The following is a 17,486-nucleotide window of genomic DNA, read 5'->3' as shown; positions in this document are numbered from 1 at the left end:
CTTCACCTGTTTGGTTGTGTTTTCCTGTAATTTTTTAAAGGGATTTTTGTGTTTCCTCTTTAAGAACTTCTACCTGTTTAGCTGTGTTGTCCTGTATTTCTTTAAGTGAGTTATTAATTTCCTTCTTAAAATCCTTTACCAGCATCATGAGATATGATTTTAAATCCGAATCTTGCTTTTTCGGTGTGCTGGGGTATCCAGGACTCACTGTGGTGGGAGTACTGTGTTTTGATGATGCCGAGTGGTCTTGGTTTCTGTTGGTAAGATTCTTACATTTGCCTTTCACCATCTGGTAATCTCTGGTGTTAGATGAAAGAAACCAGAGAGATCTCTAGCTTTCTCTGACTGGAGCTTGTTCCTCCTGTGAGTGTGTTAGCCTCTGTCAGCACTCCTGGGAAACCAGATCTCTCCTGAGTTCAGGGGGTTAGAACACTCGCTGGAGGCAAACTCTCCCCTGGCAGGAAAGATGCACAAAGGACTGAGGATCAGCTCTGCCTCCTGGCTGAGATGAAGGCCTGAAGGAACCCTCTCCAAGAAGTTCTGTTGCTTCTGTGGACAGCAAGCTCTCCTGCTTGGACCTGCCTCAGAGTGACCCTGGATAGAAAATGGTGGTCTCATCTGAGTCCAGGTGGTCTGAGCACTCCCTGTAGGCAAGCTCTCTTCTGGCAGGGAAGGTGCATAGAGGACTGAGGATCATCTCCACCTGTGTGAGGATGAAACTTAATTCAAGTTCTTACACAAAAGCTCCCGATAGAGATTTTGAGGGACTCTCAAACCTCTTCCTAAAATTCATTTCAGCCCTTCATTGTCTGGTTTCTTTCAACATTATTAACTTCCAAGCTTCCACAGAAGTCTGTTATGCTTGGAACACAAACTGCTTTTCCAGCTCAAGGTTCCAAGTTCCTTCTACAAAACTGTCCCTGAAACTAACATGGTCAATCCTGTCACAGCAGGATCCCATTTTCAAACACCAATTTCTGTCTTGGTTTGTTTTCTAGTTCTGTGACAAACACCATGAACAAAAGCAATATGGGGATGAAAGGGTTTGCTTTGCTTATGTATCCTGACCACAGTACACCATATAGGAAAGAAGTCAAGCAGGAGCAGAGGAAGGAATCATGGAGGAAAGATGCTCACTGACTTGCTTCCAGACTCATATTCAGCTACTTTTCTTATACTTCCTGGCAGTAGTGTGGTGGCACCACACACAGCAGACTGGGCCCTTTCAATCAGTGGTCAGGAAAAGTTCCCACATACATGCCCACAAGCCAATCTGTTGGTGGTAATTCCTCAATTGAGGTTTCTTTCCCAGTACCTTTAGTTTCTGACAGGTTGACGAAAACTACCCAGAACACCAAAATTTGTTGTGCTTTGAATATAAAATGTCCCCCACAGACCCATGTACTGAATGCTTTGTTTCTCTTTTGGGAGGTGTGAGAAAACGCTCTCTGGGGGACATAATTCTCTGCCCCTTTCTGTCTGATATGAGCTGAAGGGCCTTCTCCACCACAGGTTTCTGACATTAGCATGTTCTGTCTGAGTGTGCAAGGCCGAGCCACCATGAGCCGAATCCCCTGACAACAGAGCAAGCACCACACCAAACCAGCGCTGGTGATACTCAGAAGGCATCATTTCAGAACCAGAACTTAGGAAGAGGGTGACTTTTTTTTTTTTTTTTTTTAACAAAGTTCAATATAATCAGATGCCTACAGAGAAGAAGTCTGGAGCAGTCGTGTTTAAGTTGTTAAATGGGGACCGTGTGTGACTAGAAAGCATTGAAGTAGGCATGGAAGTTCTAAGGATAAGCCATGGACTCTGCTCAAGTGAGGTCTGTAAACTTACTATAAAAATAAAATCTGAACTGAAGTCTGTATTAAGTCACCACAAAATAGCAGAAATGGAGGAGGAGTCGAAAATGCAGCAGACAAATGTATCATTTTCAATAAATATGCTTTATGTCTTTATGCTTTTTTAATATAGGTTTTTAATAAAACCTGCATTTATTGGTGGGTAAAATATGAAAGACAAACTTTTGTCTTAGAACTGTTCTATGTGACCTGAATGCTAGAGTATATACTGGGGTCTTAGCCATGACTTTGACTTTTTATTACCTTTTCTAATACTCGTGACCTCATACTTCATTATTCTGTGAATTTCCCTAGCCAGAGAGAGAGAGAGAGAGAGAGAGAGAGAGAGAGAGAGAGAGAGAGAGAGAGAGATGGGATTGGTAGGTAATGTCAAATGGAATTCTTATGAAACTAAAGAAGCCCTCAAGCATATTAATGGTAGAAATAACATTCCCATGTTGTTAGTGTCTTGGCCACAGTGCATCTCCACCAGACTGAACACTCTAAATCATACAGTGTACAACAGTATTTAAGTCACCTGCACAGCAACCAATCTATGGTTCGATGGGCACTTCTATAAACTCTGTCTTGTGACTCTTCTCTTGTCAAAGCCCAACTTTGATATAGGTAGCTGTCTAGAAAGTCTAAATTCTGAAGACTCAACAGCAACAAAATTAGAGCAATGGAAAGTCACTGATTATCACTTAATTCTGGTGATTCTAGGCACAGTGCCACTTGTGCTTGTAATAAACATGGCACCAGCTCCTATATACTTAGAACTACTCTGCAGCAACATTGCAGCATGAGTGTGGATCCTACATGCCTTAGTTCTTTGATTACTATTATCATTGTTAAACATGTCATTGAATGTCCAGTTCTAGGGTATTATATATGCTCTATACTGTTTCTCTTTACAAAAGAACAGAGGAAAAATATATGGATATTCCTTGTGGGTGAACAATAAAAACATTTTTGTTTCATTTGTTAGGACTCTCTTGGGCTTGGGATGCAGCTAAGCAGTAAAACTTACCTAGCATGCATGAGGCCACATGTTTATCCCCTGCACTACAATAAATGCACGAGTTACTGAGCTAAAATCTATTCCCCTCTCCTGTTATAAATCAGTGAAATCAAACTATTTTGGGAATTGTGTATGCCATTTAAATCAACTTCCTGAATTATGGAATTGGCTTCTGAGAATGATCCCAACCTGACATCTACACCTTTTGATAGCAGCCTCTTAGTATCAGCACATTCTGATGTTCTCACATTAAGTTTTAATCCAACAACACTTTCATCTTCAACAAGCTAGTTGGCCTCTAAATTGGAATTGGGCCCAGTAAAATGTGATACTCAGCTCAATTAAAGTGAGTCCCAGAGAGGATAAATGTGCAGGTGCCAGGGGCCCCCTTGTGGCTGGTAAGTAGAGTAACCACAGGCACATATTGAATTTAATTGCCATAAATTTATTCTTATTTTTCTTACTGTTGATTCAGTTAAAAGACCAATTTAAGAATTCTCTGCTGAGTACTGAAGACAGAAAGACAAATGGGATACACAGTCAAAGCCATAGAGGAGTTAAGAGGGTAAAAATGACTAAATTTCAACCTTCCTTGCTAAGTACTATACAGTGATGTTAATTCTAGGAACAAAATTTGAATCCTTTGACAGCATGCACCTATAAATGAACTCCCCTGCCCTAAAGACATCATTTTTTTAATGTGAATTTCACAGCAGTTAATACTATCTAGAAACTTATGACAAGTATGTGATTTTTTTCACACACAAGTATAGTAATTCATTCATTTACACCCTAGAAAACATATAATTATTTATAAATTTCTAGGTAAGCTAACATAAATCCATATAGCCTCATTACCCTATTAGTATTTAGGTCTATTAATTCTTGCCAGGACACTATCCAAACAGTGAAACCAAGGCAAGAGTCATTCTTATCTGCTACCCAGTATCTTATGATTCATGAGTTTAGAACCTGAATGATTTGATTGTACTTAACATAGTTTCATTCAATGTCTGTTCAATGGTTTCTGCTCAATAGTAGAAAATATGTAGGATTTTATGAAGTCATATTAACACAAGCTAGGCTTCTGCAAGGGTTAGACATGTGTGGGTATATGTGTTACACACACACACACACACACACACACACACACACACACACACACACACACACAGACAGAGGATCAATTCCAACACCAGCTATTGAGCAGCTGTCACAGTTCTCTTGTGTTGGGTGAAACTTTCTATCAAGTTATGTAAAGTCCTATATCCAGTTACCAGCCAGTCCCTGGCTTGGCACTGCGTAACCAAATGATACACTTGTAATGCCTAAAGTGATTGTATAAATGATTTAGTTGGGTCTTCTTTCCCACTATAAAAGAAGATACAGTGATGACTATACTGGCCCAGTGCAGGCATGGAACAAGTGTATTAAGTTTCCAACACTGAGTGTGAAAGGGTGGAGAGGTTTCAGTGTATTCCTACTTTACATAAATCAATGAGAGCCAAAAATGTTCACAAAGTTGATTTATTTACAAATACCAGTGATTCTAGATTCAATCTACAAGACATTTATAAGATGCCAAAGAGAAAGGTGGTAGGGGAGTCTTAGCATTGTTTTAAATCTAGGCTGTTATGGGCCCCAGAGGTGGCACACACCTGTCTTCCCAGCACTTGGGAGGTAGAGGTAGGAGGATCAGGTATTCAAGACTTACCTAGGCTACATAGCAAGTACAGAGAAAGCCTGGACTACATGTGACCCTGTCTCAAAACAACTGGAAAAAAAAAAAAAAAGCCAAAAATAACATTAAAAACAAAAAAACTTCCAAAAATCGAATCTATGCTCTCACCTTAAATTTCTACAAAGCATTTTAAACTTGGTTATTTTTCTCATTGTCAAGGAATTTCCAAATGTCGTTTTTTAAATCTTTTGGGATATTAAAATAACATCTTTATAAGCCTTTTCAGTTTGTTTCTATGTACAGAATTATGAAGAACTACCCCTTATTTTTAATATTTTCTGTGTACCAGGTAAGACTAATTTTTTTTTATAATTGGTAACAAAATGAAAAATCCTATCAATATTTTAGAACATTATGAAAATGAAACAAAATATTACTTTGGGCAAGATTTTGTGTGTACATATCTCAAAATCCAAATATATAGTTCTTTAAATGACTCAATGACATTTAAACTTATGACACTATGTGGACAATGAACCCTTTTCTCAACTGTACCTATTTATTAGAACTTTATCACGTGTTCCTGCAGTGCTCACTCAGTTCAGTCACTGCCTTACCCATTCTTTCAGAAATGAGAATCATACAATGAATTTGTTCCCTCCCCTCCAGATGGACTGACATCCCTGTGCTCCCAGCTCTCAGGATTCATGCTCAAGGCCAATGTAAGGCCAGCTGACCTACACAGGGACAGCCTATCTCAAAAATCCAAAAAGAAATCAGTAACAAGGAATTTAAATCATGGGACTGTCAGAACATTTAAAAACTCAAGCTGAACTCTGAAGGGAAAGTAGTAGCATGATGACTTAAAGGGCTTCCTAGATGTTACGATTTTGAGAGGTACTATGGGATGGAACAATTTTTCTTTTTTTTTACAGACTGCTAGATTTAGAGGGGCCTTGCTAGTATGCTGAGTTTGAATTTCATCCAGTATTGAACCATTTCAAGTAGGGGAATAAATGACCAGACTTGAATTTCATAAGGCCACATAGGCAGGGAAACGATGAGGAAGCTAATGGAGGCACAGAGGAGTCACTGCAATCACTTGGGCTTAGGAGGGCCAGAAATGATAATCCAAGTTTATTGCTGGCCCTCAATCAATCGGCAGCAGTAACACAAAACTAAGGATGTTTTACAAGTAATTTTTTTTTCCCTCCGAAAAATAGCATTAATATTCATCTTGAGTCATTTGTGTCTGAGAGGCCCCATGAATAAAGAATAAAACACAGGTAGTAGAATCTTACTATTAAAGTATGGTCATTTAAAGGTGTTTGTGAACTATCCAAGGAAGTAGACCCACCGGTGGGCATATGGGCAGTGAGGGTAGAATTAAGTCTGGTTGTGAGAATGTTCAGCATATATCAATCTGTTGATATTTGAAACATGGCAGACTCACCTTCTGGGATTCAACCAGGGAAAACATATTAAGCAGAGGACTCAGGAGAAAGTCCAACAAAACATTACTTAAGTTACATACAGCAAAAAGTACTCCACAAAAAGCCAGAAAGGACTTCCAATGGTAGGAAGCAGTGTGAGGAGGGGGATGCAAAGTTCCAAGTGGAAGGATGGTCAATATAATCACTCTGCGTCAAAGGTCACACTGACAGACAAGAGTCCATTAGATCTGGTAATCCTGATTGATGCCAGAGTAAAGCTAATTGGTAGAGATTATTTCCCATTAAAGTTCTTTCTTGACCTCAGTATATGGGGATGCAATTTAGAGATTCTGCTTTCAAAGTTCAGATGAGTAGAAAATGTGGTGTGCAGTCAGCTTGCAAATGTTCTGTCTTCCACTAGATGGTAATTTCTTTGAAGCATAAGGAAGGCACATACAGATTAAGTAAGACCCAGTCCTAACACTCAGAATTTGTAACAAAGAAATAGACAACCTACAGTACAAAGATGGAGCATCACAGTTATCAAATGTGAGGAATCAAAAGAGGAACAAACCATTTGTAGACAACCCAGAAAGGCGTCTCAGACGTTAGCACAGAGAATCACACATATAAATACTGGATTATAGTAATTGCTGGCATTTTTCTCTCAACATTTCTAGGCAATCAGTAATAAACAGAGTCCCATTTATTCCAAAATAAAAAAAATTGAAACTCATTCATGAGATATTTATTAAAATAACACATTTAGGGAAAAATCAATACAATGTATACATTACTGAAAACTGTATACCATCATACAAAAAAAGGACTTTATTTTGGGAAATCAATTTCTAATTATGGCAAGTTTTACTTTCAGAAATAAATCCACAGACCAACACATTCTAATTCACCCTTAAAGACTGGCATGCTGAGCAAGGAATGTTCTTATTCTTTGTAGGAGTTCCTTCTTTACACTGTCAGGTACCAGGGCTGAAACAAAAATTAAACATCAATGTAAGAAGACTCCAATGATCACATGTGAATTTGACTTGACATTTTATTAGAAACTAATACAGGGATTTCACAGAACTCTCATGGTTGAATTAAAAAATAAAAAGATAAAAATATCAGACTTAACATCTAATACCTAAATGCACAGCTCATCAAGCCTGGGTAAATTCTTTAAACTGGATATATACAAGTCCATTTGAAATTGCAAAGGCACACTGATAAATCTGACTTAGACCAGACTGATAGGTCACCTTGGGATAATCTGACTGCAAAAGTATCAACAGAGCCAAGATCTTTTCTTTAAAGATTTATTTATTTTATGTATATGAATACACTGTTGCTCTCTTCAGACACACCAGAGAAGGGCATCTGATCCCATTACAGATGGTTGTGAGCCACCATGTGGTTGCTGGAAATTGAACTCAGCACCTCTGGAAGAGCAGTCAGTGCTCTTAACCTCTGAGCCATCTCCCCAGCCTGGAGTGGGAAATAATTTTTATTGTATTGGGGGTATGAAGGGGATTAAGGGTCATAGCCAGCCTTCTTGAGGTTGTAACTAAATGAATCCATATATGTATACAAAAACTCATGAAACTTTTAAAACAGAGGCTATTAATTTGAGGTAAGGAGGGGTGCATGAGAAGAAGGTTAAGAGGGAAGAATGGCAAAGGCAGAAATGTAATTATAATCTCAAAAAAGGGTCAATTTTACTGGATACCAATGGGCAAAGTACAGATGAAAATGTTCAGAGAAACAGGATGTCTAAACAATGTTAACAAATTAGAAATAGAAAAAGAAATCAGAGAAAACTAGCTTAAAGTATAAATTTTCGTGGAATGAAGAAATATTTTTCCAGATTCGTTCTTGAAAAAAATTTTTTCAGATGTAAACAAGGTTTAAGAAAAAGGACCAAGGGGCTTTATTTATAATTCCTTCTCAACAGGAATTCATATGCTGTAGTCATCTCCACACATTTATTTTATTTTGACTGTGGCTATGTGTAAAGACATTCTATAAATTCATCTAGTTTAGATGCTTTCACGTCTAAGTCTTAAATATGCATCCTTGTGAATTACCAAATTCTTAATTAGACAATCAAGAAGACAGTTTCATTTATTTTTAATAAGGAAAGAGATAGCAGGACAATGACTCGGGACTGGAATAAATGTTGAATTATTAATATTCAGGTGGAATCAGGCCATATTTAATACATTTTATAAATGCTAGCTTTAGGTGGCATGTCCCTAAGATCTCATGTTAAAACTGATCTGCCTTACCAATCATCAATCTAAGAGTGTACACCACAAGTGCCAACTTATACCTATCACCTCAGCTGTTAGTCAGGACTGCTACACCAGTCCTCCAGGCAACTGCTCTTCAACTTCCCCCACAGGAACAACTCCTTGGAAAGGATTTTTGTCCTACTAAAATCCTGTTTCCTGACAGTTTGTGCTCCTTACCTCTGCCTTTTGGAGTGATTTCAGCCACCAAGTCATCAACAGTAACGTGTTCTAGTCCTTTTTCTTTAATTACCTCTTATGCAAAAGCAAAAAACAAATCATATCATTTAAAATCATTATCTGTAAGAAAGATTTTCATAGAGGAAGGGTTAAAATCATGTTTTTAGAGTATAGACTGGTCTAAATAAAAAGAGGAAACTATTTTCTTTTTTAATGAAAATTTATAGCCTCATGAATGTATTAATCTCCAGATTATAGAAGTCTGTTTATACTTCAGGTAAATAACTTAAGCAAAGAGCTGTAATATTAGGGTATATTAGAACTGGATAGTGCCAAATCCATCTTTTCTAAAAAGCTGGAACTGAACAGAGTTTACTGTAATCACATTACCCTTAAATGTATCAAGGAAACAAAATGTACTATTTGAGTCTACTTTATAACTTTATGGCCAAAATTAGGATGTAGAGCTACTGTGCTCATTTCTCTTCTCTAGCCTGGACCAAAGGAAATGATGAGGGAATACAATCAACATTTCTGGAACCCTGCTAGCTGCTTTACAACTTTAAATATCTATAAAAAACTTGGTCAGAGGTGAGACAACCAAGGGATAAAGATTACTCCTCTGTACACAGTGGAAAGCCAACTGCAGTTTGATTTCAGCTGGTTTGCATTTCAGCTTCCCTTTATTAACACACCACAATGCTTTCTTATAGTTAATATAGACATAACCTATTATTTTCACTTGTAGAAAACATTGTAATATAAAGACAACCCATTAAAAATATCTAGAATTTCACTATACCAAAAGTTGAACCAGAAAAGGGATTCATTTTTTTATAAAAAGCATGTGCAATGCAATATCAACCCCAAAAGAGAAAAAAAAGCCCTTTATTTGTACATTTGCTACAGTAAGTTTCATTCCCTGACAACATCGTTACAAGTGAGTTCCATCCCTCAACCACCAAATGCTCATTGCATTGAGGTAAATTATATCAGGATTACTAACATTACTTAAAAACAAAGGAGTTCATAATTTGATCTTAAAGGATCTTCAAAACTCATGCTAAACTTTTGCAAAATACACACAAAAAAATCCTAAAAACTCAGGAGTTAAGTCTAAGGATATCACCGAGAAGAAAACTCTCACCATAGTACTCAATTTCCATTTGCTTAAAATGGCGTTTGAGGACTTACACTGGAGGATATGAACTATACTTTCTTTCCCACCTGGAAAAAATCAAATTTTAAAAAATATGGAACATTTCACGAATTTGTGTGTCATCCTTGCGCAGGGGCCATGCTAATCTTCTCTGTATCGTTCCAATTTTAGTATATGTGCTGCTGAAGCGAGCACTGAGCTATACTTTCATATAATGGCTCCCAGACCACCCAGTGCAGAGCAACAGATACAGCTGATCTAAGTGAAAGTGATTACCTTTACAGTGTGCCTTTAGCTGATCCTTCCAGCCGCACTCAATTAATTTAGCTCTCAGCAACTCTTTGAGGCTGTTTAAAAGGAAATGTTTTCAAATTAATAGAAGTAAGATACTTTAGATAGGACTGTCTGAAGCAATGTACTAGTACAAACTGTTCAACTAAAACCTCCCTGCTTTCCATCCCACACTTTAATAATGGTCTAATCCTGAGTCATTACTTAGATTTCTGATGTTACCAAAGTCAAATTTTGTCCTCACTTATCTTCAGGTTCCAATTCATTCACTAACTACAGTCTTTAGCTGCCCCATTTCCATACTGCAGCAATGGCAAAGCTACTGTAATTTAATTAGCAGGATTTCCTTTTCTTTTCTTTTTTCATGCTGAAAATGCTGTACCAATTTGTGACACCAAGAAAATATTCTGCTACCCCTTTGCCATACCTATTTGTGTAAACTAAAGATCCCTAACTGAAACTACTTCTCATTTAAATGTCGCACTTTAAACAAAACAGACTTGCTTTCTGCAAATCTCCACTCTCTCACTCTCTCTCAGAGATACAGTGTGTGGTATGGTTACCTTGGTACCTATTAGGCCTTTCAATTTCAAAAGCCAAAACCCAACTTCATATTCTTTCCCACTCTCTCTTCCTCACAATGACAATCTCATTCCTCTGGTTTGTTGGGTTAGAACTTGGGAATATCCTTCATCTTGCTACATTTCCAATGCATGAGTAAATCTTCCAGTTTCAGTTTTAAAATGCTTGCCTACAATTCAAATGTTTCTCTGCCAAGAGTACCCTAGTTCCAGCCACCTTCTTTCCTTGTCTGAACTTAGATCTACCTTACATCCACTCCCTGCCTCTTCCCTCAAGCATAACATTCTCTTCAAAATCTTCCAGTGCCTTCCCAGCTTACCCAGGGTAAGTTCTAAGACAAACTCTGTCTTCTCCTCAGCTATGCTTACTCCATTTTCTCTCCCTTTACCTCCGTTTCTCCTCAGATAGCACATCCAGGCGAGTTTATGTTAAACTGTGGCAACTGGAGCCCCCATTCTGTCACAGTCCTCTGACGTTTATCAGATACTTCACCTTCTCTGTCTAAAACATCACCCTCCCTGCATATCTCACGCTTGATTTTTACCCTGGCACTCTGAATCACCATGTGACTTATTACACAATTACAACGTGTTTCCGGCCATTAAAATGTTAGTCCCATGAAATTATAGACTTTACTATGTGTGTTCTGGGCTCTTAACAGAGAATGGCACCTGAAAGGCACTGCGCAAATAGAGAGAAAAACCATAATTCTCTAAGCATACACTGCCAACACTCTTTGCACACGCCCCAGCACAGCATCTGATAGCCCTTTCTTCACATGGAGGTCTGTTTCCCTTCCATTTGCTACTTTTTACCTTCACCTCATCATCTAATTAATCTTTTTACCATCTATCTTGGTAACTTCAAATCTACATTCCCACTGACAGAATAAGAATAGTAAAATGTAATCTAGTCACTCCCTTTCCAAAAATCCTTACTAATTCCCATTATCCAAAGATAAAGACAGGAACATATGCTTTTGCAAATAACTCAACTCAGTTTCTGCTCTGTAGAAGAAAAACAAGCAAACACTATTGTGTCATTCTCCCTATATAAATCTGGACAAGGTTCTTGTAATGTGAAATATGACCTGGGCAAGGCTGTGCGTAACTTGCCTATTACCTAAGCAAGATGGTAATCAAGTGAGGCTCTTTGCTGAGATAGGTACTCTGAGCTGGTGGAATGTAAATTTGGAACTGCTAATCTCTGCCACCTGTGGGTAGGGCCTGTTTGAGAATAAAGACAACAAAGACGAAAGCAGAGCTGAGAGAGGAAAAGATACATCTTGCAACAATATCTAAGTGCCTGGATTAATGATGGCATAAAAGCACCTTCAAATCTTCAATATTTTAATTAGATGGTCTTAAATAGTTCCATTGGGCAAAACAGTTCTGAAATTCAGTATGTTTTCAATGGACAGAATTCTTATACAACAATCCATACTCCTGCACACTGCTCCAGCCACAAGCTTTCCCACTCTCCCTGTATTGTGAGTTCCTGAGCACTTATCAGGTACCAAAGCTCTGGCTGCAGATTCTGCTATCTAAACTATCCTCTCCCTTTTTGACCTTGGGAACTGCAGATTCTTCTTCCACCCTAGGTGAAATTCTTTTATTACTGAAAATTTCCCAAACATCTCCAGGTAAAATGGAGGAGACTCCACAGATCCTGACATTCCTTTTGTACACTTGATTACCCGGCTCTGAGAGTTGTTCTATGTTTGTTTCTTAGCCCTTTCTTTAAACATTTGCTCCTTAAATTAGGTTTTGAGCATAGCATTATACAATGGGAATACAAAGGTATCTCTGTCATGAAGTGTGGATCACACTGAAGACCATAAGCCAATGGAGGTGGGAGTGGATACAAGAGCTGGAATTTGAAGATACATAACTGAGTATTAAAATAAGAGGAACAAGAAAGTCCTTCACAATAGTAACAGCACATGCTGCCCCAGAGTTTAAGAGCCTAAGGTAATTAAACGCAGTTCTATATTAAAACCTAGGTAATATCCTCCAGCTGTAGATATCTGTGTCTATGCTGTCTCTTTTCCACCTTATTAAAAATGCTTTAGCAGTGTCATTGATTGCTTATCTTGTATATGACACTTCCAAATCTTGTAATGCTGATTCAAACTATTACAGATGTTAAGAATAGAAACTCTGATAATCTTTACTTTTCTGTAATTCTTTCCAGATATGTTTTGGCCCTTGACACTTGAAATTCCTCCAATATAATTATTAAAGATGGTAAAACCTACTTTATTGATACAATTTATTACTTACCGTTCTCTTTCTCCAGTTTCTATTAACTTTTGGTTAATCGCTGCTCTCATCTGCGCATCTTTGTTCATCTTGCTAACCTGGACATCAACATGCATTTTGAGATACATATTATTTAGAAAAGTGTTTCCTTCTAAATCCTCTCTAGACAATCATCCTAACACATTGAACATTATAATAAGGAAAGGATGATAATTTCAAGTACCTTACATGGTATTACTATTCTTAGTATTATTTCCTGTATCCCAATTCCCTTCCCTCATAAGCTCTTTATTTTTTTTTTTTTTGTCTTTTTAAAAAAGGGAATAACTACTATAATACCATTAAGCACTTATGTACCTAAAACTGAGAATATTTAACCCCCAAATTTGCTCTAACGACACAATTCCATTTTACAGATGAGAACACTGAGGCACAGAGACAGAATGTGAAGTCAGGTACTTGGAGTCCCACCTTATTTAATTGTACATTAATATCTGCATCTTAACTGCATTCAATTTTTGGGTAAGCCATAATATGCACACCAATAAAAGATACCATTATGAAAATGAAATAAGACTATGAGCTTGCTTTACTCAATAAAACTCACGGAGAATTACAACTGCTACCCTAGCTGTGGGTTTCTGTGACCACAGATATCCTTATTTCTGAAGGGTAAGAAAGCAAATTTCAAACTAGTCTTTGAGGAATTTATCATTTTCAATAAAAATAGCCAACCAATGCCAAAATAGGTGCAGGAGAAAAAAAGCAAGGTTAACTTTTGAGCGCATTTTTGCCATTTAAAAGTTTAAGATAAAGTCAGGTTTAAGTTAATGTTTTCCCACTTAATGTCACTAACTTGAATCTTCTTTTGTAATTCTCCGTCTTGTTTGTATGGAAATTCAGACTACAAATAATTTTCAGAGTTGGGCTGCGCAAGAAGCAGGCGAACAGAGGGTTAATAACCAGGCAACGCTTTACTTCTGTAGTCGGGGCTTAACATTTCCAAAATAACTGCAAAAGTTTAGCCAGTGCCATAGCACGAACAGCAAAACTTCGCCCCGACCTGGCCCCTCAAATCACGGAGAGTGACCTTGGGCAAGTCACTTCATGCCTAAAGGCCTCAGTTTTCTCACTGGTAAAACAAGGGCGCTAGGGACTCCCTCCCGGTTCTGACATTCTTTCGGAAGGAAAATGCCACCCGGCGCGGCCAGCTGGAGAGGCGGGAGGGGAGGAGCCAGAAAACAAAGCGGGGACTGGCTCGGGGCCAACTCCAGCAGCACGCCCTGTCGGAGAGCCCTACAGGCCCGCGAGCGAGCGAGCGAGCGCGGGTCGGGGAAGCTAACGCAAGACAGCACATCGAAAGGAGCCTGGGCTGGGCCCGGGTCCCGGCCCTGAGGACCACGGGCATAGCTCACCACCATCACCGCGGGCGAGGGCCGTCCCTTCCCAGCGACGAAATGACCCTTGCGCTGACGACCGTTACCTACCACACTCTTCGGCTGCCCGGACTTAGACCCTCAGTAGCTCGGGCACCTAAAGCACACAGAAAGCTAGACCACGCATTTCCGGGGCGGGATCTGGCCACCCTGCCTATAATGTGAGAATTCAACTAGCGCGGGCCGCCTTCTGGTCGCTCAGCCCTCTGGGTAAGGGAGTCCGGAGTCTGTGAGCGAGCGTGGGTTCGGGTATCAGAAAACTACATTTCCCAGCATGCAACAGAACCAGCTTGCTCATGGACACTACACTTCCCAGAAGAGAAGTGGCGCCGCAGAGTCCTCTGGGATGGGAACCACGCCGCTTCCCAGCCTCAGTTCCAGGAGTGAAGCGCGGACCTTTCAACAAGAGCTTTATTGATTCTCTTGCTGGGATCGGAGAGACGCGATGGAGGCGGCCAATTGCTCTCTGCGGGTGAAAAGACCTCTGCTGGATCCCCGCTTCGAGGGCTACAAGCTGTCTCTCGAACCGCTGCCCTGCTACCAGCTGGAGCTCGATGCAGGTGGGATCGGCGGCACCCTCTCGCACCCGGTTCCTTCTCGTTTAGGCTGCCATTGGCGCAACCCTCTGTCACTCCGGCTAGCCAGCCACCTCCTGCCGGTCTGCACCTAGAGCGGCCGTCCACGCGGGGACCCGAGGATGCCCCCTTTCCTTCCGCGCCTTAGCCGCGGCACTGTGGGCTGGCCTAGGCGTCCGCAGCCCAGGCTCCAGATGCTCTCCGCCCGTACATCTCTGGCCCCTGCTCTGAAGGTTCAAGTTGTCCTTCCTTCCCAAACCACCTTTCGTAAACGTGCTCGCTGAGAAGCCACACCTCCTTGGAAAGTCCCCAACTCCCTTTTTTCTTTTGACGCAGAATCGTTTCTTGGGAGAGAAAAATTTCCACATTCAGTTAGCAGTTTCAAGTACTCAGGTCCTGAATCACGCTACAATTTATTGAGGGGAAGTGATTTAGTGCGCTTACTATTGCTTACTGCTACTACTTATCTATTGGTAACTTCCTAGAGGCGATTCTCCTTTTACAACGTTAGGAATTGTAGTTTTGATAGGGAAAGTGTCCAGGGATTTGTGTTTTTTAAATACATGCCTCTGCAGATTCTTATTTTGATACAAGTTTTCCATAGGTTGCACTTTGAGAAATAGTGATCTAGAGGTGTTAGTCGACATTTGAGTATCAAGCGTCACCTATATATTTATCTATGTATCTTTTCTATAGATACAAGGGAGTCTATCCTTGACTGTCCTGGCACTTGCTTTGTAGCCCAGGCTGGCCCAGAACTCACAGATAACCAGCTGCCTCTGTGCTGGGCTTAGAGACATAAACAAGTAGACCAAAAAATGCTTGTTTTTGTTTTTGGTTTGTTTTGTTTTAAGTTTGTTTCTTAAGTGTAAAAGTAATTGTTGTGGGCCTGTTTTATAATTCATGAAGATGATTACGTGATTGGTATAATCATGAGTACCAAGTAAATCATAATCCATTCACTAATAAACATCTAATTACAGTATGGGCAAGTAGTGATAGGATCGTGAGCAAATGTAATGGTCTAACTGAGCATGTTTTCTCAACTTGTTTGGAGACCTGGGAAAACTTCCCGGAGGAGTTGAGGGACTTGAGTTGTGAAGGATAACAGGTAGCTATTGGCTGGTATAAGAGGAGAGGCGCTTCCTTTTTTTCTTTCTCTTGGGCGGATTTTGTTGCTTTTGTTTCTGTGTCAATAAATGACCAGGCCATGTTTTGTTAGCCAATTGGAAACAAAAGAAGAAGGAACAAAACCTAATGGCTCAAACCAGCAGGTTCTCCTCACTGCTCATTCTAGTTGCCTTCCATCTAGCTGGTCACCCTTCAACAGGCTAGCACAGGCTGTTTGCAGGAAGTTAAGTCACCGTGCACATGCTGTTTCAGTGGCTGTCGTCCCATTTCCACTTGTTCCGTTGGGCAAAGCAAATTAAATAATCAAGTGAAGAACTGCTGTTGGAAGGCCCTAGCAGAGGGTGTAGATCTAGAGTGTTAAAAGTTGGGACAGTGAAAGTCTAGGAAGTTTAACAGTTACTCTCTGTTAATGTGAAATCAAGGTACTAAACAGGTGTAATGCCCAAGTTTCCTTGTGCCCTGTGTAACCCTCTCTCTGCTCGCACCCACAGTCTCAACCTGATTTCTCTTTATTCAGTAGTGCTGCCCCCATTAAGGTCTAGGTAATCTCTCATAGGTTTGCCCAGAGGCTTATCTACAAGATGATTTGGAATCCTATGACTGACGTTGACATCCAAGATTAGAGCTGTCCATTTTTCTGCAAATCTCATTTTCTTTACAGCCCAGTCTAATGCATTTCATATACATACATGTGTGTAGTTTTCCTTTATTCAGTCATCTATTGACGAACATCTAGATTGATTCTGCTTCCTAGCTTTTGGGAAGAGAGCAGCAATGAATGTTAGTGTGCAGGCATCTCAGTGGTAGGATAGAGAATTCTTTGAGTATGTGCCCGAAAGTATAGCTGCTGGGTCATAAGCTTTGGAGAAACCTCCATATTGTTGTCCATAATGGCTATAAGTTGTTTACATCTTGGCTAGCAGGAAAACGGGATCATCCGTGTATGTTATCCTCTCATTTCTTATGAATGACACTGAATCTCAAAGTAGGTTTAATTTGCTTTTTTCCTGATTGTTAAGGATGTGAAACACTTTGAACCTGTGCAGTGATGTGTGTTTAAGTTTTTGTAGTTTGTTGTTGTTGTTAGGTATAGTTAGCCTTATTAACCTTACATTAACCTTTTGTCTGAAGTATAGTGCTAAAGACTGTTTCATTCTGTAGTCTGTCCTTTCACTCTGTTAATAGTTTCTTTGCTGTTCAGAAACATTTTAATTTTATATCATCTCGTTTATTATTTCCTGTGGGTATTTCCTGTGCTGATAAAGTGTTGTTCAAAAGTCCCCCCCCCAACGTGCCTATATCTTGAAGTGTATTCCCTTTAATTTCTTGTAGCCATCTCAGTATTTCAGGTTTTAAATTAAGATCTTTGATGGAGTTTGAAATAATTTTTATGTAGAGTGAATATAGACAGTGATTTAGGAGGGAAAGCCTTATCTGTTCCCATTCTAGCTCCCAAATAATTGATGCAAAGTCCTGTTGAGTTTAATAACAAACTTTAAACACAATGACTGGGCAGATTTTTTTTTTTTTTTTTTTTTTTTTTTTTTTGGGTTTCTCTGTATTTTTTTTTTTTTTTTTTTTTTTTTTTTTTGAGACCC

General features: G+C 39.4%; 2 protein-coding genes and 1 non-coding gene across 4 annotated transcripts in view; 1 reads left to right on the top strand and 2 right to left on the bottom strand.

The window, feature by feature from the left end:
* Positions 1-4,379: 4,379 nt before the first annotated feature.
* On the bottom strand, positions 4,380-14,325 carry Eny2 (ENY2 transcription and export complex 2 subunit). 2 transcript variants are annotated; one of them, XM_021216426.2, is made up of 5 exons: positions 14,234-14,325; positions 12,768-12,844; positions 9,889-9,959; positions 8,454-8,528; positions 4,380-6,972 (listed from the first exon to the last, which is right to left on the bottom strand). In XM_021216426.2, the coding sequence occupies exons 2-5, from the start codon at positions 12,833-12,835 to the stop codon at positions 6,896-6,898; spliced, it is 291 nt and encodes a 96-aa protein (XP_021072085.1). In that variant the 5' UTR covers positions 12,836-12,844; positions 14,234-14,325; the 3' UTR covers positions 4,380-6,895. The 2 variants fall into 2 exon arrangements, with proteins under 2 accessions (XP_021072085.1, XP_021072084.1); XM_021216425.2 differs by having other exon boundaries at positions 14,162-14,322.
* LOC115062470 lies at positions 9,701-9,807 on the bottom strand. The gene has a single exon (XR_003842422.1). It is a non-coding gene; the product is annotated as a U6 spliceosomal RNA (small nuclear RNA).
* The window catches only part of Nudcd1 (NudC domain containing 1), a 47,126-nt gene continuing 43,736 nt past the window's right edge, over positions 14,097-17,486 (top strand). The window contains exon 1 of the mRNA XM_021216420.1: positions 14,097-14,742. Coding sequence (XP_021072079.1) covers positions 14,628-14,742 — 115 coding nt within the window. The 5' untranslated portion in view covers positions 14,097-14,627. The remainder of the gene's footprint in view (positions 14,743-17,486) is intronic.

This window comes from Mus pahari, chromosome 17 (genome assembly GCF_900095145.1).
Source record: "Mus pahari chromosome 17, PAHARI_EIJ_v1.1, whole genome shotgun sequence".
Classification (NCBI taxonomy): Eukaryota; Metazoa; Chordata; class Mammalia; order Rodentia; family Muridae; genus Mus; species Mus pahari.
This window is presented reverse-complemented; position numbering and strand designations above follow the sequence as displayed.

Coding starts and splice junctions, on each gene's coding strand:
- Eny2 (XM_021216425.2), bottom strand. Junction 9,960..12,767: donor GAAACTGGAGAAAGAGAACG/GTAAGTAATAAA, acceptor CCTTTTAAACAG/CCTCAAAGAGTTGCTGAGAG. Junction 6,973..8,453: donor AATCACTCCAAAAGGCAGAG/GTAAGGAGCACA, acceptor TTTTTGTTTCAG/CCCTGGTACCTGACAGTGTA.